The sequence below is a fragment of the Endocarpon pusillum genome (assembly GCF_000464535.1).
Source record: "Endocarpon pusillum Z07020 unplaced genomic scaffold scaffold2749, whole genome shotgun sequence".
Taxonomy (NCBI): Eukaryota; Fungi; Ascomycota; class Eurotiomycetes; order Verrucariales; family Verrucariaceae; genus Endocarpon; species Endocarpon pusillum.
In genome coordinates, this window is record NW_006916232.1 from 1 (window position 1) to 23,882 (window position 23,882).

Here is a 23,882-nt window from a genome sequence, read left to right on the forward strand (position 1 = left end):
TCGAATCGAAATTTCGGATGAAGGAATACCGTAGCAGTATAGATAGGTGTAATATCCATAAGTTGATAATACTCCTCAAGCTTAACCCACGCGAGGTTAACGCTTGTAGTAAGATAGCTGTTATCCTTATATATTTCTTTAAGCTTCTTAAGATGCTGAAGCAACAGCTCAACTGCAGGCAGCGCCTCCCAAATAGAACCGTGGTGGCCCTCAACAGCGTTGCCCTTAAGTCGCTTTGTAACCTTGTAGAATGGCGTTAGGATGCTCTCGATCTCTTCTATCTTATCCTACTCTTTTACAGAGAGCGTATCCTCCTTGAGATCATTGATATTCATCACACAAATCGTTGTTATTTGAGGACGAAGCTTGAGGGCGCGATGGAGCATAAGATATGTTGAATTCTAGCGAGTTACGTTATCAGAGAGAACCATTAGTTCTATAGTTAAATCAGTAGTTATTTAATGCGTAGAATTTGAATACTCACGCTTTAAAGTCGTATTATCTCTTGATAAGCTCATAAAGCTCTTTCTGCGCTGCGGACTCCTTCGAATCTAAATAACTAGGTTATGGAGCTTGCTAATAGGTCCTCGTTTTCGCTATAGGGCCAGCAATTCGCGTTCATAGTGAATTTCGAGCTTGAGCTTCTTAAGAGTATTGATTTCGAGCTCAAACGCGTCAGGTTATCCTCTAAAAGTATCCAATTAGGATCCTAATTAAGAGTAACAACTTCCTCCAAAATAACAACATAATTAGCTTGCGTTAACCGTCCTTCTACTCTAGAGCTAATATAGAAGTATAGCTTACTCTTGAAATCAATATTAATATACGCAAAAACATGTTATATTTGATTTTGCTGCTTTAATTAAAACTAAATCTTTGTAAGCGTATCTTAATATTTTTAATTATAATAATAATAAATTTAAGCTTATTATTAAAGGTTATAAGTAAAGTAATATTTATTATTATATTAATAGTTTTTAAAGTCATCTTTTTATTAATATTAATATTTAAAACCTTATATAATTAAATATATTTTTTCTTTTATATTATTAATATTGTAACTTTATAATTAGCTATATTTCTTTAAATTATATATTTAGAGCTATTAGCTAGACCAATTGCCCTTACATTAGTATAATAAGTTATAATTCTAAAGCAAAATAAGACGTTTTTAACTATCTTAATAGTATTACGCTTATAAGGAGCAAGAACTAGCTTTTAGTCACAGTCATAGATTCGTTCGCTTTAACGCGCAGAATTCGATTTAAGGATAGCATAGCCAGTTTGTTCAGGGATATTATGAGCTTTAAATAGCTGTTTTCGAGGCAATTTGCCCGCAGTAGAGTGTGCGTCGCAAAGGAGTCGCGTACGACGCGGAGTATCAACAATAGTATTTCGTTTGCGCGGGGAGGCAGAGGGTAAAGAAATCGTAGAATCAGCCTTTCGACACGTTCTTCTGGTGGTTTTAGCTATTTTAGCCATTTTGTAGTTAATTCGGAGCTGATTTGGTTGAGTAGAGAGCGTTTGAAGTAGAGGGTAGTATTGAGGAGGGTGAGAACTGCTGCTATTTTTGGCACCTGGCTCCGGGCTAAGCTCCTTTGTAATACAGTACCCTGTCAAAAGTCTCCGTTGATGTCAGCGACTATTACGAGAACTGCTGCTATTTTTGGCACCTGGCTCCGGACCAAAGCAAATGCTTCCCAACGGACGCGCTCATACTTGTCCCCTAGCCTACTAGGCAGAGGAGTGTCCAAGAGCGCTGGGAGTAGCGCTCGAATGCTGCTATCAATATGGGGTAGTAAAAAGACTTGTGGCTGAAAACAAGCTGTGTTTAGACTAGAATTTGGGCGGAGGCTCTGACTTGACGATTTAGGGCACAAATATCGCCTATCGACCTAGAAAGTACAAAGTTATGTACGACTAACGCGAGATTTTACTGCATAGCGACAGCTACAGCTTGGAAAGCAGTAATTAGTGGTGTGTGTGTGTGTGTGTGTGTGTGTGTAAGTTACAAAGTTTGGAGGAAATAGCTGCATAGGCGCCAAGGCCCCACAACCTCTCATCATGATCCCCACTACTAGTACCTACTAGCGCACAGCAGAGTGTACATTAAGCTTGCTCTTTCACAGATTTCCTGAATCACTGATAACAATTACTTGATCTATCGGCAGATGATGCTTAAGTGACAATCTGAGTCGCCAGGTGTTTCGTGTAGACGCGCTAAGTACCATATTTGCTCTGCAGATGAGATAAATATTTTCAAGCAATTCTGTAGCCATTTCATTGACTTCTATGCTCACATTGATTTGGGAGACACGGCACTGTAGCATGATGAGCGGCATAAGAGGAGAGGGGATGTTGGTGGCTGATAGGTAAATAAGTATCGAGCCCTTCGACCAACTTGCGCTTTATCAACGGTCGGCCTTCAAAAGCCAGGAAGCATGATGTCAGCAGAGACTTGTACGACCCAAATTGCCCCAATAACTAACCGAGGACAGAAAATTGGCTGTCCTTGCCGGGGCAGGATAAGTATGGTTGGGGTCTGAAAGCCTCGATGAGGCCGATCGGCGATGAGCGAATCAGCTAACGACAGAGATGCACGAAGACCTTATTGCCAAACCCTTGAGGCTCAGCCTTGGGCAGCTCCTGCGCCTCACTTGTAATTATTGCTATGCCTTTGACTCTGACTCTGACAGCCTCAGCATTAATATCATCAGCGTTGCCATATGGAATGCGATCCCAGACTCAAAAAGGCAATCAGGACTACCTTGACTATCCTCCCAGTCGCCAAGGTAGCATTATGGCACCACCAGTTTAGGTAACGCTGGACCTTCCTCGACTATACCTTATCGTTTCACACCAAAGCCATACCAATTGTCGCCGTATTCCAATACACAATTCTTTGCAGTATGGATGACACCCCTCGATCTATTCCTCGCGAAGACTACACTGTGGGCTGGATATGTGCGTTGCCGACCGAGTCAATTGCCGCCCAGGCCATGCTAGATGAACGTCATGAGGCGCTGCCGAACCTGCAGCATGATGATAACACCTACACTTTGGGGCGCATTGCAAAGCACAATGTTGCCATCGCCTGTCTACCCAAAAATCAGATAGGTACTACTTCTGCAGCGACCGTAGCGACCACTATGCGGATTAGTTTCCCTTCAATCCGATTCGGCCTCATGGTTGGCATTGGTGGTGGAGTGCCTAGCAAAAAGAATGACATTCGTCTGGGCGATATTGTCATATCTACGCCAACCGGAACGAAAACGGGAGTCGTGCAGTATGATTTTGGTAAGACAGAGAAGGCAGGTGAATTTCGTCGGACCGGAGCATTGGGCAAACCGCCTGCCGAGCTTCTGGGTGCAGTTGCTCATCTCGAAACAAAGTATGGCTTGGAGCAACAACTATCTGAACACATCTCCAACGGCTTTAGAAAGTGGTTTCCTAACTGGGCTACACGATACGCGTACCAAGGCGCGGGTTGTGATCGGCTATTCGAAGCGGGCGACAACCACCTGGAAAGCGACGATGAGAACTGTCAACAATGCAGTGGATACAAGGTGGTTGACAGATTGCCTCGTGGAGACTCGTTACCTATCGTTCATTATGGCAACATTGCTTCCGGAAATCAAGTAATGAAGCACGGCCTCTCCCGTGATCGATTATCAAAGCAGGAAGACATAATATGCTTTGAGATGGAAGCGGCTGGATTAATGGATAACTTCCAATGTCTGGTCATTCGAGGTATCTGCGATTATGCGGATTCACATAAGAACAAGCGTTGGCAGCCATATGCGGCCGCAACTGCTGCTGCATACGCTAGAGAGATTCTTCTGACTGTTGCCCCAAAAGTTGTGCAAGGAATGGCACCAATTTGGAGTAAGTAGTCCTTGCGAGTAGCTACTCTCCTCAATACCATTTTCGCTTAATGCATGGGACACTGGCGTTAAGATATATTGGCTTTTGTGAGAAGAGTGTTCCTCATGTTATTCTACTGAAGGCTTAGATGATCCAGGATTAGATTCTTATATTGGTTACTGAAACTTTCTTGTCTGATCTACTGTCTTATGCTTCAGGTCTTCGCTGTTGCAATTTGTTGTTTTGATCACCTCGCTAACATAAAATCATATATGCAGATAATCGTCATTGGTTGGTACCTAGACCAGTGAATCCCTTCTTTACTGGCCAAAAAACACTCCTGAAGATGTTACGCGAGACAATCTGCGATAATCTCCACCAGGAAGTTCATCACAAACAGCGAAGGTTCGTCATTATCGGTATTGGCGGTGCTGGAAAGAGTGAGGTGTGTTTGAAGTTTGCAGAAGCAAACCGTGACAGGTAGATGTTCTTGGTTCTAATACTGGATGAATGTTTGCTAATTTTATAGATTCTGGGCCATCTTCTGGGTTGATGCTAGCAGCGAAGCAAGTCTTGAACGCAACTTTATTGACATTGCAATAGAGTGTGGTTTGCAGGAACGCAGTTTGAATGCAGGAAAAAGGTGGCTTGAGAATACAGAACATACGTGGCTCCTCATTGTGGATAACGCCGATGACCGCAAAATCGATTACAGCAAATACTTACCATCAGGAAATAGAGGAAATATTCTTATGACTACGCGGAACCCAGAATGCTCGATTCACTGTACCGTCGGACAAGAACTTCTTGAAAAACTAGATGTTGACGATGCCGAAAAACTCCTTTTGAAAGCTTCTGGCATCGATGAAAGCCAGTGGGACGTCCGAAAACCTGCTGCAGCAAATATAGTCCAACTCCTAGGACGACATGCCCTTGCCATAACACAAGCTGGAGCTTTTGTCAGAAAGGGCCTTTGCACACTTGAGGAGTATCCCCACGAATTCCAACATCAGCGTCAGCGACTATTACGATTCTGTCCTGATCAATCACGGTCGACGTACGGCGGTGTATATACAACCTTCGAAGTATCTGCTCAAGTTCTGGAGAAATCCTCCGATCCTCAAGCGATTGATGCACTTGAGCTGCTTAGAATATTAGCATTTGTACATTTTGATCGTGTTCCGATACTAATTTTTCGAAAAGCTTGGACCTATGCACAAACGATCCCTTCTAATGAGGAGAATGGATTACAAGAAGATGTCACCTTTCTTTCACACTGGCATGTCTCTCGTCTGCCCGGGTTCATGCGTTCCTTAAACTCCGGGGAGCTTGATATCATATCTCTACGAGAGGCAGTTCGGACGCTGGCCTCGTTCTCAATCATAAGCATCAATGAAACAGATGACATCTCAATGCATCCACTGGTTCATGCATGGGCCAAAGATCGACTGGATCAATCCGATCAGACAATGGCATGGTTAGCAACGGTCTCAGTCCTTGCTCTATCAACAAGAAGACATGGCGTCTATCAACAATTCTGGAGACGTCTTAGCTCTCACATAGAAGTCTGTGTTGATCTTCGTTCTGATGATTGTTTTGATGAAAACCATTTTGAAAGTGCTCGGACTTTTTACAGTTTAAGTTGGGTTCTACGCAAAATGCGGAGTACCCCCAGAGCACGCGATCTTCTCACAATAACTCTTCACAAGCTAAAGGATAATCATGCATCAATACCAGAAATTAAAGTCCAGCGTCTTCTAGCAAGGTGTTACCGTGCCCTTGGACAATATCAGACCGCAATTGAGCTTTTGGAGAAGATAGTTAATATACAGACAGCAATAGATCCCGAGAATCCTGACTGTCTAACCTCACAGCATGAGCTCGGAAGTATCTATATGAAAAATGGACAACACGAGAGGGGAATAGAGCTTCTAGAGGAGGTGGGCAGAATACGGAAAGTAACACTGGATCCTAGACATTCTAGTCGTTTATCCTCAGAACATGAAATTGCAAGGGCCTATATGAAAAATGGACAATACGAGAGGGCAACAGAACTTCTAGAGGAGGTGGTCAGAATACGGAAAATAACACTGTATCCTGAGCACCGTAAGCGTCTAACTTCGGAACATGAACTTGCAAGGGCTTACATAAAAAGCGGACAACACAAGAGGGCAGTAGAGCTTCTAGAGGAGGTGGTCAGGATACAAAAAGTAATATTAGATCCTAAAAATCCTGACCGTCTAATATCAGAAAGTGGGCTCGCAAAGGCCTACATGATAAGCGGACCAAACAAGAGGGGAATAGAGCTTCTAGAGGAGGTAGTCAGAATACAGAAGGTAACGCTGGATTCTAAGCATCCTGACCGCTTGGAATCAGAGGACTTGCTTGCGAGTGCCTACAGCTGTCTTGAGGAGCAAAGATCAGATGAAGACATCATGCCAAACCCAAAACGACTTCGTGAAATGTGACTTCCTACCGCGGGAAATCCAACCTTCAAGATTACTACCTGGTACATCACCATCTCCTCGTCTGTGTGGATGAAAATCCGGATTGCTGGCCTTCGCTGCTCGGGATTGCACGGGCCATGGATAAAGATAATCGCTCAGCAGCGACAACACTCTTTAGCGACGGACGTCTCAACACAATCAATCAGCAGTGGCGGACAGGATTGTCATCGGCACAGCGCGGTCGCAGGAAAGATCGAAAATGCAGCGGCCTCGTAGGGTGGTCATTTCTGCTTGTTGTCGCGGAATAGGACCAAGTTGCGGCTTCGCCACCGTTTTCGAATCCCCGGCGATGAATGCAGCTGGAGCAGCTAGAGAACAAGTGTTAAAGCTAGCTGAAGGGGGTTTCTGAAGCTCAACCACGTCTTTCTTGCTTTCACGGTGGAGGAGCTGTTAGAGGGATCGATCCCTTATGTTTGGAGTCAACTGGCAGGTCTTATAGACTAGATGTCGAACTTTGCATTTGGAGATTAGTATGGTAAAACAACCGACTCAGAAGCAGAGACGTGTCAAGTTACTTTCGGACAGCCCGATATACAATACCCAAAACTGACCTCTCCAAATTCCACTGCCGGTTCTAGACGCAAGCATCCGCTGTTTTTACCTGAGTTGGTAGTCAGCAGCCCCGAGCAGCTCGGCTTGGCGACGCCTCAGCCAGGCCCTGAGCAACCATGAACACAGCCGTGAGCCTATGTAGGGGCCCACAACTTGGGCCTCGCGCTCCCTGCTTTTTGGTGTTTCGCATTGCTTGGAAGGGACCCAGTTCTGTGCTCTATTGTTCCTCGGCGTATTTTCAGGGCCGCTGCCTAGGGAGGCAACCTTCAATCGACCAGTGGTGTGATATCCTCGAAACCCAGTTAGGAGACCATTTTCGCCATTCCAACGGTCTTGATGGACCGGTAAAAACATTCCTTTTCGTCGTCACCAAAGTCGCCAGGTGCGAGTGAATTCCACAACTGGTGACGCTCAGTCGCCTCGTTTGAATGGACCAAGTAACTCATTCGGCTGATGAGCTTGGCAACATGACGATGACAGAGTTTGTGGAACTCATCATGACTAGCGATCGTCTTTGCGTCGTCTTTGCGTTTGAATGTCGATACAGTCTTGTGGTATTTCTCATATGAATGAATGAATTCCAACACGAAGTTTTCAAAACGCAAGGAGTTTGAAAAGATGTTCTCGCACTTTAGGATCTGTAGTGAAGTTCCGCCTCCAATGAGTGGGTGTTTCTGGGTGATTTTGAGCTGCGGAAGGCGATGTGCGATGGGTATTCTTTCAAGTACATCGTGCAACTCTTGACGAAAAGGCCATTTGACAGCCTCTTCGATAATATCACACTGCATTTCGTCAAAGCAGAAGATTACGGATGTTGTGACAAAACTGGGAAGCGGCAAGCCATCATTTGAATAATTGCTAACCATCGAAAGCAATATTTTGAATGTTTTGAGAGATGGGTCCAGATCTTCGGTACAGATGGTTTGGAAGATTGGCCAGTCATGCAGCATGAGTCCACTGCTTCCGACTGATGGGGACGCATGGGGAAATGATTCGACTTCGGAGTCGTTTCCCCCTATTAGGTAGGAGAGGGTGACTTGCCGGTTTCGAAAGAGGACAAACCACAATTTTTTGACAAAACACGATCTTTCACGTATCATTTCAACGTCATTACTGTCCCATTATTCACGGACAGATAATCAAACAACCGTTGAGACTTTCCAGATCCTGCTACAGATAATAAGACGGCTTGACGCTGCATGGTAATTGGATCTGGATTATTCAGTTCGATACAGAGGTCCTCTCTTTTCAATTTGTGATCTTGGGCAGCATTTACGAAACTCGACAGAAGATAGCGGTCGTGATAAGCACCTGATTCTCCCAGTTTCGGCGTGTTGATCCTATTCGACGTGTTTATTTGGAGCGTGGAGATGTATTGCTTGTTGAGGAAGGTCATGAGTCCTTGATAAAGCCAAAATTCGTTCAGTCTGCTTTGCTAGATCTCTTCAAAGTAGCAGGTCCTAAGGTCGTTGCGGCCGAGGATCTTGCATTTTCCTTTCTGGTCGTCTCCTTATCTTTCAGTTAGCGATGAGGAGCAGATTGAAGCACGTGAACATACTGCACATCTCTTTAGCATCTTTGTAAAGCTGTATGAGGAAAGAACTTATGTTACGCTAATCCAGCCCATCCTGAGCTTGGCCCCCCATGGGTTGCTCATCCGTCGCCTTCGAGTTCTTTGCCCGGTCCACATTGCTGCCAAGTGCTGTGGATCGTGCCCAAAAAGTTCGAAGACGGTCCGCCATAGGAATTTAGGAAACATGTTTACCGTTGGTACATTTTCCCTCGACCTCAATGACATGTTTCTCGGCAAACAAAGACCGAAGTTCTTGACACTCTAGGATGAACTCTAGTATTTCATCTTTCGATCCGTTACTCAAGACGTCTGATTAAAACTCCCTGACGACGTACTGTCTCTCTACAATTGATTTCCATTTAGTGCCTTGTTGTGGTGGTAGTAGTGTCGCAACCATCTCCATTAAAAGTAATGTTCGAAGTCTTGAATTTTGGTTCTATCAAGTTACCAGATGGGTTTTCAGATGATATATTGGAATTATTATTATTTTGCCAGTGGTATAGGTTCGCATATTCGCTCAGCTTCATGTCACCCATGAAATCTCCACTGTATCAAAGCTTAGAAATAGATTGGAAGGGGGTAATTTCGTGAGTTGAGATCGCAAGATCGATGCCAAAACCCTACTCCGTACCGACGACAGCTTCGAAGTTTTGTTTCTGAGGCTTGGCAGTCTTAGCCTAAGCCGAAGTTAACCCGAATTCTGAGTTCGCCTATATAAGGCGGCTAGGCTGCTACATGGTCCGAGCCGGTCCGAGCCCTAGGGGGGGCAGGCCCGGACCAGTCTCATATAAAATCTGGCAAATTTGGGCTCGGACCGGACAAAATATATGAGAGGCTCAGTGTGGGCTCGGACCATGTAGCAGCCCTTAGGCGGCTATGTAAGAAGAGGGACACATCTGTGGGCTTCTAACCACACTTGGTTGATGTATGCTTACTGACTTATGTACAGGCCTAATCGAAAAGTCGAGCCTGCTCAGTTTTGGATGAGTTATGGCACCATATGCAGTGTCTCCGCCGCGCGGCGTTGCTCCTTCTTCCACCTTCAATTTTGAATCAATTGATGCCAAGAAAATGCATTGTTTCCTACACTGCAGCAAGTACTACTAGTAGTTAGTAGTATCTGCAGTCGCCAATCGCTTGCCGACTACTACTAATCCTCCACCTGCCCCTCTTCTGCTCGCCATTCGTCTGAGCCTCTGTTTTCAGGCAGAATCAGCGACCATCATGGGTGATATAAAAGACTCAGTGCCAGTCGTTTTGGCGGAAGGGCTCAAATATGAATCTTCTCGAGAGATGATGGATGAGTTCGACGAGCAGGGGGTTGTTGCCCCGACTGTCCCTCACAAGTACAGAGGCACGGTCACCGACAAGAGAGACATGCAAACCCTTGGAAAAGTGCAGGTCTTGCGCGTAAGTGCAGATACTTCCCACGTTATTGATAGATGATGCTTCTCGAATGTACTCCTATGATTGTCGACCTGATTGACGCTGTTCTCTCCTCCAAGCGCAACTTCAAGTTCGTGACAATGTTGGGTTTCGCTTCGACTGTGATCTGTACCTGGGAGGGTCTTCTAGTGTACGGTTCCACCATCCTCTTTGCCCCCTGGTTCCCTCAGCACTGACTCAATCTCAGAATCATTTCCTTCGTTCTTACGGACGGAGGGACGGCGAACCTTTTCTGGGGCTACATTGTCTGTGCGATCGGGCTGTCGCTGGTTTATGCAAGCTTGGCTGAAATGGCTTCCATGTTTGTGGCCCCAATCCTGTTGAACGAGATGCTGACACATACCCAATCAGGGCTCCTACTGCTGGGGGCCAGTACCACTGGGTGTCTGAATTCGCCCCGCGCTCAATACAAAAGCCGTTGAGTTATATAGTAGGTACGCTTTCAAGCCGGAAATGGCCCCCTTCGCTTATTGATTGTGCAAAGGATGGCTCTGTGCAACAGGATGGCAAGTTTTCCTCGCCAGCGTCGCATTCGTTGTCGGGACCGTTATCCAAGGCTTGATTATCTTGAATTATGAAAAGTACGAATACCAAGCTTGGCACGGAACACTCTTGGCTATTGCTGTGATCATCTTTTCGATAATCTTCAACACCTTATTCGCCACACGGTTGCCTCTAATCCAAGGCATCGTTCTTATCATTCATATAACTGGCCTTTTCGCCATCATTATTCCTCTGTGGGCCTTAGCCCCTCGAGGAAATCCCCACGATGTTCTTCTTACATTTACCAACAACGGCGGCTGGCCCACTACTGGTCTATCCGCTATGATTGGCCTGGCCTCACCAATCAGCTCCTTACTTGGGTATGACTGCTCTGTACACATGTGTAAGCCAGCCTTATCCCTTCGATGAAACTTATGTATCTGACTTATGCGTTCTAAAAATAACAGCCGAAGAGATTAAAGATGCTTCAGCCACGTTACCAAAAGCAATAATGTGGTCGGTAGTTCTAAATGCCTCCATGGGTTTTATTATGGCTGTTACAATAATTTTCACCCTAGGCGATGTTATAAGCATTTTGGAGACGCCAACCAAGTACCCTTTCATTCAGGTGTTTTACAATGCTACCCAAAGTCTCGCAGCCACCAATATTATGACCGCTCTTATTATCATTTGTATTACCTCCTGCTGCATCAGCGAGGTAGCTACAGCCTCAAGACAAACTTGGTCGTTTGCGCGCGATAATGGTCTACCCTTCTCTGACTTTCTTTCACAGGTTTGATTTCTCCCTTCTACACAATTTCCAAAGGTTGATCTGATGCTATATGCTTAGGTTACCCCTGGCTGGAACATCCCCCTTCGCGCCGTTTTAGTCTCCCTCTGCATCACTGCCCTCCTCGCCTGCATCAACATTGGCTCCAACACCGCCCTAAACGCCATGAACTCCCTTGGCGGTGTCTCTATTATATCCTCTTATTACATCACCATCGGCTGCGTCGTCCTAAAACGGCTCAAGGGCGAGCCTCTACCCGCACGGCGCTGGTCGCTATGTCGATACGGTCTCGGGATCAACATCGCTGCGCTGCTCTTCCTCACCCCGATCTGGTTCTTCTATTTCTGGCCCCTTACCATGCCTGTTACTGCGCAGACTATGAATTGGGCTGTGCTTATGTACGGAGGCATGATTGTTGTTTCCTTTGCGTATTATTTTGTCAAGGGGAGGCATGTTTATATTGGGCCTGTTATGCTGACGAAACGAGATCTTCAGAATTGAGCGGAGCGGCAAGGATGTCCGTGAGCTCGCTGGGTAGCAAACCCACCACTACTAGTAGGTAGCCTTGGACTTGTGTCTTTGGGCTCGGAGGTTTATGTCCCTGTTTTTCTCTTCCTATGTGTGTTTCATTTGGGGCAGATATGAACCGACATATAGATGCTGCTGATATAGGGTCCTAAAAATCCATATACGCTTGACTTCGCAGATGTTGACCCGTGATCCTATCGGCCTCGTCTGCTGCAATGACCATTACCTCGTGGCTCCGATTGTGGGTAGAATCATAAATCGGCGTGCCAATCCTGCGACCTGACGGCGGCTGCCCCACTTACATACGGCAGCTGAATACCAGACAGCTCCTGATTCTTCTACAGTTTATGTGAGATGATGATTGATATGGAGTGGGCGTTGGGTGAACAAAATCGGCATCTTCCGGTCTCGAAAAGCCGCATCCTCAAGAGTCCACGTATAAGTCCTTCAGGAGATGGTCTTTACTTCGCTCAATCCTCATAGCTTCCTGTTGAAAAGGTGACAAAGACTAATTCTTTCCAATAATGATCGACAAATTGCTGCTAGGATTGTGTCTACTATTCAGGCTTTGCAAAGCAAGGATCCGACGGGCAAATCTACATGATAGAGAATTCAAGGTCACACATCTGATAGGAATACAAATGTCATTCAGCACGGTATGAGGAAAAGGCCGCCGTTCTAATAGAATTGGAAAACTATAAATTCTCCATGGCCACACGTCGTAATCATACGTCCATCCTATAAAAGCACTCCGCCCACGCTATACTCGCCATACTGAAGGAGAGACTCGCTACCACTGATCGAATATGCAAGCCCGAAATGGCGAAGCGGTACGCGGAGCTGTCGTGAGGAACGTTAGGGATCTTTTAGTAGAAGGTGAGTTAGCATCTGTCTGAAACGCCCAATGGCAAACTAATACGTACTACACGCTAGTCGAGATCGATGAAGAACTCCGTCCGGGAACATGTTTCCTGTTCGGCCATCACGAAACAGAGTCGTAACCGTTATCATGACTAGAAAATGTCTTGATTTCGCCTTTGGTGAGATCCTGTACTCGCAGCTAAGGAGTAGAGTCAGGGCAGATGCGTTGTGTTGAACAGACGGTTGCCAGTGTCGGTAGTGCCTCTGCCGGTGAACTTGTTTTCAGAGATGCGGAGTGCAACAAGACTGACTCTTGCGTGACGAGCGAGCGCCTGGGCGACACTGCCGCTGAAAACGGACTGGGCCTGGGCGACGCCAGTAACTACCACGATGCGAATAGTGGCATGTAAGTTGCGGACGTGTTGCACGAACTGCACTACCGTCTTGCCACTGTTCACCACTGAATCTACCAACAACAGTGTGAGCTGTCCCTGCAAATGATGAAGCATGATGTCATTAGGAGAACTAGCATGCACAAACATTGCAAGCGGGAAGGCGTCGTTGACGCCGAGGGCCATGGCTTCTCCGCCGCGCATCAGCGCCACAATCGATGTCTGTTGCTCGTGGAAAAGTCGGTTCCCGCTTGTGTGATGACCCTGGACGTGTGAGATCCTATACTCTTCGAGGCCAATTACATCGGCCAGGAACTCGGTCGCCAGATACCATCCGACACGGCGATGGGCTTCCCTCAGGGCAGGACCGGCAAACGTCGCATCGCGCATCGGCGTCATGAGTAGCTTGGCTGCGCTCCTGTCTGTTGCATGGAGGACCTGAAGTCTAGCATGCTGACTGCGGTGGCAGAGGACAGAATCGACAAAACCTTGCTCGGTGAGATGGATGAGGGGGAGCTAATAGTGTCCAGCCGTGGTGACGCACTGCTGGGCAGCACAGCTTGGCGCGCCACAAGACCATCATTGTCGATAGCATTCATCAAGGCCGCGTCCATGGTCTTGCTCCTGGTGTGCTCCTCGCCAACCACAACGATGGCTTGATGTGCCTTGCCTAACATGTCCAAGTCAAGTAGACTATCTCCGAAGGCCCAAACATGCATCTTGTGAGCATCTCGCAAACGTGTAACCAATGCGGCTTTCACTGCAGCTGTAACGACGAAGCCGTCTGCGATACGTCCCCCGCCGATGACTTTCACCGTCTTCGACAGACCTTCTTTCTCCAGCACCTTGTCCCAGACTCGACGCAGCCCACAAGTAACAATCACCGCTCTAACATGGTCTTGTTCTGCTACCAAATGCAACAGGGACACAAATTCTGGATACATAGTGACCGCTGATGCCACATCTTGGCAGAGCGCATCAAACTCTTCATCTTCGGCGGTTTCTTCATACAGCAATACAGCCTGACGAAAGGCATTATACGAGTAACCCAATGGGCTGCTGAATAATGTCTTCAACGTACGTTCTTCGTCCCTCAACCGCCGAGAGTTGGAAACTCTCTCCCAGAACAGCATGCCCGTGTCCTCTGCAGCTACCGTCCTGTCGGCGTCCATGACTAATACTGTCTCCAGTTGACCTTGGCCAGCAACAAGGGCCTCTTCCAGCCTGTTTTCAGCCTGGGACAGGTTGTATTTCTCGGAATGATGCTGGAAATCGCGTATTAACCTTAAGGCCTTTTTCAGTAACATTGGGTGCTGGGATAGGAACGAGAACAAAATGTCATGACAGCGGCAGAGACGGCGCAGCTGGGTCTTTTCCTCCTGCTGCCACTTATGCAAATGGGTGACCGATATAAGCGGACGACTTCTTTCTGTATCGTCCAGACGACGTTGCGCGACATCCTCGGCAGGAACATCCAAGTAGAGTATGTGGGTAAAGGTGTCTAGGTCATTCTGAGTACACACTGGCCGTCCAGATTCCTCTCCCTCGGGCCAGAACATGAAATGTCCAGTGACAACTGCAACTTGTCCGCTGCCGACGCAATTCTTCCTAATTGTGTTGATAGCAAGCTCGCGCCAATGCATTCTCTCTTGCTCCTTCAGTTTCTGAAATGCATCGAGACCGCCGGGGACAACAGCGGAAATCATCTCGGAGCCTTCGTAGAAGGCGAAATGCTCTCGTCCGAGTTCTTGCTTGAGCTGATTCAGCAAAAACGTCTTACCAGAGCCGGGCACTCCATATAGACCGATAATTACTGCTTTGTTATTGGAAGCAGACAGATTTTCATGGGCCGTTGCTTGGTTCGCCGGAGGATCCACCATCTGGCCTGGCATGCTGCTTGATGTGTTCTCGCATTTGGTAAGAATCATATTACCCTCCTAAGGCTCTGGGAAGGGTGAGTAAGAGATTGTTGAGACTCAGTTCAGTAATGGACGAGATGTTTCACTAACAGATGCAACTGGAGAGATTAAAGGTCGGCGCAACTCTATGATGCTTTAGTTGCTCAGTGCCCGCTGAAGAACAAACTTACTGACGGGAAGAGGCATACTTCCTCAGCAAACAATCATATATCAATCAATCGCCAAACGAACCAACGGACGGCACAGATACTTTGGCAGAAGTTCAGCCAGACATCGGGAATCTTCTTTTTCATCAGTAGAGCTCGGTACGGTAAGTTCCCCATCCGGAAGTTGCGTCTCTTCGTTGCTTCTCGCCATACAATCATGCTGTAAAGTACACTTGGCGCTGGAAATTCTATCGAGCGGCTGATTTCCTTTGGTACGCTTCTCATTATGACTTGATGGACGAGGCGGTGGACCCCAACAAAGATCACAACCTTAAGGAAGTCGCTTCCCGTCGCTGTGTTGATCCGTTGGAATTCAAGTGGGTTAGCTCCCGTAAAGATAGAGGTCGTCAGGCTCAGCCGCAGAAATGCAGTCAGGAAGATGCTGAAGACATGGCCAATAACTTTTGTTTAGCTGTTGGCCTGAATTCTGCCGTTCATCGCTACAACACCCTGAACATACTATCAGATTCCATACTAGTATTGCAGGTTTCTTAGATCCGGTATTGGGTCTATATTTTCAGTAGGGCTTACTATCTCTGTCACTGAATGAGTCTCCTTCCTTGTTAAGAATAGCGTTGCCGCGATTTAGCATGATGGTAGTACTGTCAAAGCTTGGCAAAGAGCATCAGACTTTCAAATGCCACTTTTCCTATTTTGCTTCAAACTTCATCAACTCTGCACCAAAACAGCTTAAATTTTGTCGATGACAAAGGTTTACAGTGATTGCTAAGGGGCCAAGGGATCAGGTTGTGCCGTTATGCTTCACATGCCACACACAAGATTGGGAGAGGGGCAAGAGCGGTTGAGGAACTAGAGAGGATGCAGATGGAGGCGGGGGGGCTGGGAGGAGAGAAGGTCGCTGCGTGAGGAGCGAAGGCGATGTTGGGTCGATCGCGGCTTTGCACTGTCTGACTTCTCTTCGGAGGATTCGAGCGAGCAGGATGATCGAAGCTATCATTGGGGTTGGGGACAGGATGATGATATGAACTATTCCGCACATTCGCAATGTGCTTAGCATTAATTCGGCATTAGACTTAATAGCGAGCACAACTTCGATAATCGAGGACTGAGGGCGATGCCGAGAGTATGGTTGTCGACGTCGAAGACGCTAAATCTAACGACACCGTCATCAACTTGTTACTCCGTCAGCGTCAAACGTATCGAGCCCAGAGCCAAGTTCAGCACAAAGAAATTACCATTATTGAGGGTGTCTGATACCTCTTACTTATTCGAGCAGCTTGTTCTCGACCTGTTTCAGGTCTCCGGCGCAGGCTTTACTTCCAAGACTTCACTTTCTGTCTAATGGAAGAGGCGGCACGGAGTGAACTCAAACTTGGAATAGATTCATTTACCACCTCTCCTCTCGATATGTTATTCCCTCTATTCGTAAATGTAGGATCACTCAATAGTGACTTCGCTTCTCTCAAATTCCCATGCCCCTTTACATTAGAAATCGCACCCCCTTTCGTAGAAGTGGATTGGATACACGTGATAATAACTCGAGAATAGGAGGAGTAGTCTGCTGAGTTGTCTTTGTCTTTCATGTGGGTAAGTGCTTTTCGCCTTAGCATCGGGGTGAATCTGACTTGGGCTTTGGGCTGGCAGGTTGGCAGCCTGACCTGGTAACGTGGATATACAGATCGCAAACTTTGTTCTTCGTGTTAAGACCAACTGAACGGCAAATCACAATGGCATTGAGATGCTTTAAAATAGTACTCGGGCAGTCGGCAGGTGTCTCACCCGAGAATTGGGACAAGTGTGCCTCCGGCGGTTTGGCCGTTTAGCCTCGCCCACTTAGTGTCTCCCGCCCAAGAATTCAAGTGGACAGAGAATGCCTTGGGCGACTTAGCATACCAATCCACGACAACGAAACAGCAGCGTGAGCAGCCACTTGCCTCAGAATCAGGGCAGTTTTGCCTCAGGCGCTGAGTACGAGGAAAAGGAGCAGGACATTTTTCTTTTTAGCTGCAGCTCCCCTGACCATCAACGTGGCACAACATTCTCACTAACATTCGGTTTGATTTCAATTGGTGAGTTCTGATATTTTGCTCCGCAGCTTACATGCTAGCTTTGAGAATCTGCCTTGGGCTGTCTTGCTTCTGCACATGCCAAGGAGCATTGCAGGTACAAAGTACTATAGTAGCGGTGTGTCGGTGGCAAATTGAATACCCTAAGAAGGAAATACCATAAGAAGGAGTCCGTCCCAACTTCATTCTTTCTGTTCAGCAACGAAGTGCTGTCAAAATTTTGAGTTGAAAAGTAAGTAGGGCCCGCTGCGTGATGTAAGTCACCACTCGTCCCTACAGGAACAATGGAGAACTATACTGACTTCAATGATGGTCAGCAATCTTATCTCAAGTTGACTGACTTTGGTCAGAACAACCACTTCCCTCACATTGACTCTCTAAGTCTGTTAAATCCTGACACTCTCCAAGACTTGAATTCTTTCCCCACCGACACTCATCAAACAACTTTTAATTCGACGTGTGAGATAGCCTCAGATTCAACAACTGCTGGCGAGTCCTCAATGCTAATCTACTACAGATTCAGGAGATGTCTCCTCTTCTGAGCGACGTGTCGATCAACAAGAGTATAGTACGTGAAAACATCTAGTGACATCTCATAATCTACCCTCCACCCCTAGCCTTCTCTTTTGTCTTCCCCTCCCCTCTGCGCGACCTTCCGTCTCACTACATCATCTCATGGCCGTAGAGCAGTCAGGAACTGTGGAACAAAGAGATCTTCATCTCACAGTGCTAACTTATCCAAAGATTCACACTTGAACCAGTATCTTTCAAACTACAACTCGAGTCACCAAGGTCGTGAGTGCGCCCAGGCACCCCACCTTTCAGTACATCCGCTCATATATCCACAGATGTGAACTACGTTTCTGGTAATAAAGATGATCTGTTCAGCTGTTCGCATAATAGCCAGGACCATTATGTAGGGTATGTCACATGCAGCTCACATTTGCCAAATTCTCAATTTCCGAATCCAATTTATGCATCATGTTTCCGGGTGCTAGGTAGCTTACCGGTACTTTCTAGAGAGCAACCTTCCTTCAGCACATATCCCGGCCATAATATGGCCATTGAAACCCCTGCGAGTGTTGCCCCCATCGAGTCGGGAAACACGGCTGGTTATAGAACCGAGCTGCGATATTCAGTCCCCGAGTGCTTACAAGACCCCAAGTTCCCCTCCGAATCTGCTTTGGGGTCCGTGCACTCTCCTCCTACGACTAGCCTGATGCCAGCACTAACACATTTCAGAAAGCACGAAGCTAAACACGGCAAGCCTTACATCTGCCAGGTCCCAGATTGCAAACATACCCGCTTTGGCGACAAAGGCGGTCTGGATCGACACAACCGCGAGGTCCACGGATCACAGACCCACTGCTGCCCTATTACTTCATGCAAACGTCACGTCCGAGGATTCGCAAGGAAGTATAACCTCATTGAGCATCTGAAGCGATGTCACTCTCCCGAGTCGCCAAATTTGGCACCGCCATCGATTCTTAGACAACAAAATCACACGGGTGCTGGTATGAAAGGACAACAAGAATCCTATGAGGGCGGGTCATTCTGGGAGATGGCCACTGGGGGTGGCGGGGGATTGAGAGAAAAGTTGGAGAATCTTTACAAAATGCGGGCGGAAATGGAGGTGGACATTGAGGCCCTGGAGAGGAGTTTGGCTCTCATGGGAGAAAATTTCCCCTGATGATCTTTGAAGGTAGATCTCAGTAGATCTCTATTTTCTATATGGGAGTCTAAAAATTTCCTTGTAAATGGCGTTTGGTGGTATAGAAAGATCAAAGGGTGTCTTCATGTTTCTCAAGCCCTCAACTTCACGTGGTATAAGGTTCGTGTCGAGCCCTCGATTTTCAGTTAGCGGGTGGCTTAGGTAAATGTAAATTTTACCTTTTGTTTCCGTTAGTGAACACATGATATTTGATTAACCTTACGTTGATATAGGCATCGAAACAGCAGTAAATGGTATATGCCGTTAGTGCTTGAGTTCTTACGCAGCAGCTGCCGACATCGGCTGTCCTGAGGCAGAAGTCCAAGCGACATCTCAAACAAGACACTTTGTCGAGTTGTAGAAGGACAGCTTGCGTGGTTATATCAGAAGGAAAATGGAGAGTGACTTTTGGAGAAGAAACGGGGGCTGAATGCTCATCCTGGATATGCGCGAAAGTTACTCGCTGCTACTTAATTGGCAGGCGGTAATTCATCCCTTCCATTGCGCCGAGAATATGACGAAGACTAACTCCAATGTACTTACTCCGTACTATAACTGGTTGCAAGGCCTGCGCGCACCTGTCTCAAGACACCTATTCGAACTGAAGAACACAGCAACGATTCTCTGTTCCTGTTACTTAGACCTGAAGCCTTCGTTAACAGGTCTAGACCAATCCTATCAGCTCTCAGAGAAAGGGCGAGGGGATCAATCCTGTGACGCAGCAGGTCAAGTTCCAGTCGGAGCTTCTTCATAACCACTTCAGATGGATTACACTTGACAAATGCCCTTGATGCCCAGCCACAGGAAATGTGAGATGGACAATGGGCTCAAGCCTACAGACCCAGTTATATCCCGGTTCCGCCACTGTACTATAGACAAGACTGTAAGGACTCAAATGAAAAGGACCAAATAGCAGAACGGGTGGATGACGGCGGGTTGGTGGGGAGACATGGTCATCTGCGGTTCGATGGTGGCTCGACCACCACCCCACACCCGCTCACGGTTGCGAAAGCGGCGACTTTCCATCCCAGAACTATCGACTTGCAACGAAGGCAAGGAGGTTTATAATTGTGTGGAGCAGGAGGAAGAAATAGCTCTGTTCGTTCAAAAAAGCTGCGCAGGGCGCAGAAATAAGTACAAATTTACTGTACGGCACAGCGAAATTAGCCGCGAAATTGTAGCAGAAATTGACCAATCAAAACGCAGGGATTTCGCGTAGAAAATGCAACTGATAAGCGCCCCTGCCGTTCAACAAATTGCAATATCTTTCTATACTCTACATGAGATATAAAAGTTTAAATTTTCACAGTCATTAATGGCTATAGTGGGGGTAGCGCTAGTAATTCGAGACTGTCCCCAAGGATTACTATAGCAGTACTCCGTACAGGCATAAGTACATAATTAGTATTTGCCAGCCGCGGCATGATATACTTTAGTTGTGACTTGGGTCAATCCATGCTGCATGATATGCTACTCCACGGTACCGCCGGGAAAAGATCCTCTTCTTCTCAACACCACCCCACTCGTCAAGAGCACAACCTCACGCTCCCTTGGAAGATGTCAGCGCCCTTTTGCTAGTGTTCAGCAGGACTTCGAAACTTTTCCACCACCACAAGCCTTACCAAACGTAAACATCTCATGTCTGCTAGTACTCAAACCCAGCCAACCCGAACCCGCCAATGGCTCCTCGTCAACAAGCCCACAGGTCTCCCCGTCCTCTCCGGCGCAGACCAAACCTTCAAATTGCAAACAACTTCCCTCCCCCTTCCACTTGAACAAAACCAACTCCTCCTGAAACTCGTCTACCTTTCCAACGACCCCGGCCAGCGTGGCCGGATCTCTCCCCACATCAACCCAGATCGAATATACCTTCCACCGGTACAACTCGATACACCCATGCCCTCCAGCGGCTTAGCCGAAGTGCTCGACTCCACCTCGTCCCAGCCGGGTTTCAGAAAGGGTGATTTGGTGCTCGCGCCCGTGGGCTGGTCTGAGTACGTTGTCCTCAATGTATCGGCGTGCCAGCCTGCGCCCGAGCTGCCTGGCGGGTTGAGCCGGACACACCACCTTGGTGCGCTGGGATGGCCAGGGCTGACGGCCTATTACGGGATCAAAGAGATAGGGGAGACGAAATCGAGCGAGGTAGTCGTTGTGAGTGGTGCCGCGGGCGCGACAGGGGGTATGGCGGTTCAAGTCGCCAAGAAGATTGTCGGTGCGAAGCTCGTTGTCGGTATAGCCGGAGGTGAAGAAAAGTGTCGCTATGTCGAGCAAAAGTTGGGCGCAGACAAATGTGTTGATTATAAGAAAGAGGGGTGGAAAAAGGATCTGGCTGAGGCTACCAGTGCCGCACGGGGCGGCAATGAGAAAGGGTTCGTGGATGTCTATTTTGATAACGTGGGCGGTCAGATGCTGGATTATATGCTCTCGCGGATGGCGATGCATGGACGTGTTGTCGCTTGCGGCGCGATCAGTCAGTACAATTCTAGCGAGGGGACAAGGCTCAAGAATTACTTTGAGGTCGTGAGTATGAGGATACAGATTCGCGGCATGTTTGGATTTGATTATACCCATAAGATGGCCGAGGTGATGGGCATCTTTAAGCAGGCGATCCAGCAGGGGAAATTGAACGTTAGTGGAGAGATTGAGCAGGTCGTGGAGGCCAAGTTTGAGGAGGTGCCGAAGGTGTGGATGATGCTGTTTGAGGGCGCGAACACGGGGAAGCTGGTCACTAAGATCATATGAGCTTATATTCTGTCCATGCCCGATATGAGGGTATGAGGGTTCAAGGCGGTTTTTGTTCTTATTTTGGTTTTCTAGATCGGATACCTCCCCCTCCGATGCGCCGCAGGCAAAGCTCTAGCGGAATTGGATCGAAGAACGGAGCATTTCGTGGGTCTATAGGGTGCTCGACTGGAAAATGCCGACATTCAGACATATCAGCTCATTCAAGACCGCTCTCCCAACTGCATCGTGCGCCCGCACATCCCTATGTGATATAATGTAATCACTTGCGGCTCTCGTAGTCCCAGAGCTGCCGTTGCTGAATGTCGCACAAAATCAAACGAGACGCCTTAACGGACGATCAATTTCCTCCTTTATATCTGAACAACGACGATGTTGTCACCAAGATGCAGACAAGGAGCAGAATCGCATTAAAGATTGCCATGATATAGAAAGGGGCCGCAAAAGACACCCGATCGAACAGGAGGCCCCCGAGCTTCGTCAAGATCAATATGCCAGCTCCTCCATATAATGAGTATATGCCTGCAATAGAGCCTTTCAACCTGGACAGATCTTTTGATGAGTCTACTCCAGCTTTAGGGATGAGAGGCGCGTCTTCGCCTGTCTGGTGTGTCTGACCTTCTTGATCGACTGCATGTGATCCTGGACTTCTTGATGGGTTACCTTGCAGGGAGTCATGCTTCTGCTGTTTCAGTACACCACCACTCAGGACACCCAGACTACAAACAATGGCTCCAATTTGGCTTATGCCGATTAAGCACATGGAGAGGAATGCTTCGACGCTGCCTTTTTGGTGGTCTGTATCGACGTCGAATCTGGTGGCAAGAAGCAAGTAACCCACTATGCCGGCTATTGCTGCGAACATGAGTGGTTCATGTCGTCTACCTAACCTCGCGGATGCGTAGCCGAACAAGGGTGCACAAAGTAGAGCAAATAGTTGGGATACACCCGTAAGTTCTGCTGCAAGGACGTACGCTTGGGAACATTTGCGCTTGAGTTCTGGGAGGCCGCCGATCTTGTCTGGGTCCTGGCCACAGAGTCCTGATGAGCGGAAGAGAGCGTTGATAAGCAGCGGCACGAAGAGAGATATGCCAACCGAGGAGGCCCGGGCAACGAAGCCGCCTACATATCCCAGACCAATGTCGGCACGTCGGAAGCCGAGGGAGATTGCTGTCTGGAAGTGCTGCCACGGATAAGTTGGTTTTGCACCATGATCCGTGGTCTTTGTCTGCTTGCTTTGAAACCTTTTGAAGATGCTCTTTATGTTGACGTGCTCTTCACGCAGACCATGTAGGCCAATCAGACACCACAGCGAGATGAATAACGCCACTACAGCGACAGTATAATAGCTGTACTGTAGAGATGATTCAGGTGAATAACCACGTTTTTGAAAACGCTCTGGAAGGGGCAGGAAAAGAATAAGAGCCAGTAGTGCTCCACAGCCAGCAGAGAAGCCCACGTAGCCTGCTATCTTGGATGACGTTGCTCGAGGATCTGGAGCCGGAGGCAGGCCAGCAACTTCAGCTTCTGTGGCCTGGGCCGAGTGTGACTGGTAAATTGCGGGGGTGATGGTCAATTCTGACGACACTGAAACAGACGGCGCATGAGTTGATTCGTCCTCGTGCGAATTGCCCGCAGCGCTGGCTCTTCGGTCAGCACTTTGCTCTTGCCCAGGACCTCTAGAGTTCTCTGAGCGCAGTGTAATTGACATAGTCGGCAGGACAGCCGTCACCATTGTTGATGCCGCAGCCCCGCCTAGGCTAAACAGGAGCCTTGCCAGAAGCAATTGAGGATAGACATTCTTGCATTGGACAAAGATAACCAATGCCAGAGCAATAAGGATGTATCCCATAACGCAAACTGTTCTCACACCGATTCGATCAGATAGAATGCCCCAGAAAGGACATGCTACCAAGGCCAGCAGTTCGTCTGCGAAGCCAAGTGTGCCCACAGCATCACCGACTCCATGTTGGAGGTGAATCAGATCAGTCACCACAAATGAGACAGAAGAGTTCAGGAAGACAAGGAAGGCGATTGAGAAGGGGCACACCCCGAGGAGATATGTTGCGATCTGTAATCGAGACGCCGTAAACATGTCTTCGAAAGTTTAAGTCATAAGAATCATAGGACAATCGGTATGCAAAACAAAGTATAAAAGCAGAAAACGTCAAGAGTATCCAGGCAGTGATCCTTTCAGGCCTTCCAGTAACATTTTGCGGCAGTGAGTACGCCTGTCATGGCTCGGTGAATAGGTGCAGCGGCCGCTAAAGCCTCTATGTCA

General features: G+C 47.6%; 7 protein-coding genes across 7 annotated transcripts; 4 read left to right on the forward strand and 3 right to left on the reverse strand.

Annotated features, from left to right (window-relative positions):
• Nucleotides 1-2,909: 2,909 nt before the first annotated feature.
• EPUS_02077 (uncharacterized protein) lies at nt 2,910-5,763 on the forward strand (the record flags this gene model as incomplete). The annotated part of the gene is made up of 4 exons (XM_007803844.1): nt 2,910-3,885; nt 4,143-4,344; nt 4,394-5,341; nt 5,739-5,763. 4 exons carry the CDS (start codon nt 2,910-2,912, stop codon nt 5,761-5,763), a joined length of 2,151 nt encoding a protein of 716 aa, XP_007802035.1.
• Nucleotides 5,764-7,225: 1,462 nt separating this feature from the next.
• Nucleotides 7,226-8,023, reverse strand: EPUS_02078 (uncharacterized protein; the record flags this gene model as incomplete). Its single annotated transcript, XM_007803845.1, has 1 exon — nt 7,226-8,023. One exon carries the CDS (start codon nt 8,021-8,023, stop codon nt 7,226-7,228), a length of 798 nt encoding a protein of 265 aa, XP_007802036.1.
• A 1,697-nt stretch (nt 8,024-9,720) lies between these two features.
• On the forward strand, nt 9,721-11,716 carry EPUS_02079 (uncharacterized protein; the record flags this gene model as incomplete). The annotated part of the gene is made up of 7 exons (XM_007803846.1): nt 9,721-9,906; nt 10,002-10,072; nt 10,130-10,243; nt 10,294-10,376; nt 10,445-10,828; nt 10,893-11,218; nt 11,276-11,716. The coding sequence occupies 7 exons, from the start codon at nt 9,721-9,723 to the stop codon at nt 11,714-11,716; spliced, it is 1,605 nt and encodes a 534-aa protein (XP_007802037.1).
• A 1,100-nt stretch (nt 11,717-12,816) lies between these two features.
• EPUS_02080 (uncharacterized protein) lies at nt 12,817-14,888 on the reverse strand (the record flags this gene model as incomplete). Its single annotated transcript, XM_007803847.1, has 2 exons — nt 12,817-13,484; nt 13,541-14,888. The coding sequence occupies 2 exons, from the start codon at nt 14,886-14,888 to the stop codon at nt 12,817-12,819; spliced, it is 2,016 nt and encodes a 671-aa protein (XP_007802038.1).
• Nucleotides 14,889-18,205: 3,317 nt separating this feature from the next.
• On the forward strand, nt 18,206-18,838 carry EPUS_02081 (uncharacterized protein; the record flags this gene model as incomplete). Its single annotated transcript, XM_007803848.1, has 1 exon — nt 18,206-18,838. The coding sequence occupies one exon, from the start codon at nt 18,206-18,208 to the stop codon at nt 18,836-18,838; it is 633 nt and encodes a 210-aa protein (XP_007802039.1).
• A 1,659-nt stretch (nt 18,839-20,497) lies between these two features.
• EPUS_02082 (uncharacterized protein) lies at nt 20,498-21,601 on the forward strand (the record flags this gene model as incomplete). The annotated part of the gene is made up of 1 exon (XM_007803849.1): nt 20,498-21,601. One exon carries the CDS (start codon nt 20,498-20,500, stop codon nt 21,599-21,601), a length of 1,104 nt encoding a protein of 367 aa, XP_007802040.1.
• A 340-nt stretch (nt 21,602-21,941) lies between these two features.
• On the reverse strand, nt 21,942-23,696 carry EPUS_02083 (uncharacterized protein; the record flags this gene model as incomplete). Its single annotated transcript, XM_007803850.1, has 1 exon — nt 21,942-23,696. The coding sequence occupies one exon, from the start codon at nt 23,694-23,696 to the stop codon at nt 21,942-21,944; it is 1,755 nt and encodes a 584-aa protein (XP_007802041.1).
• Nucleotides 23,697-23,882: the final 186 nt, after the last annotated feature.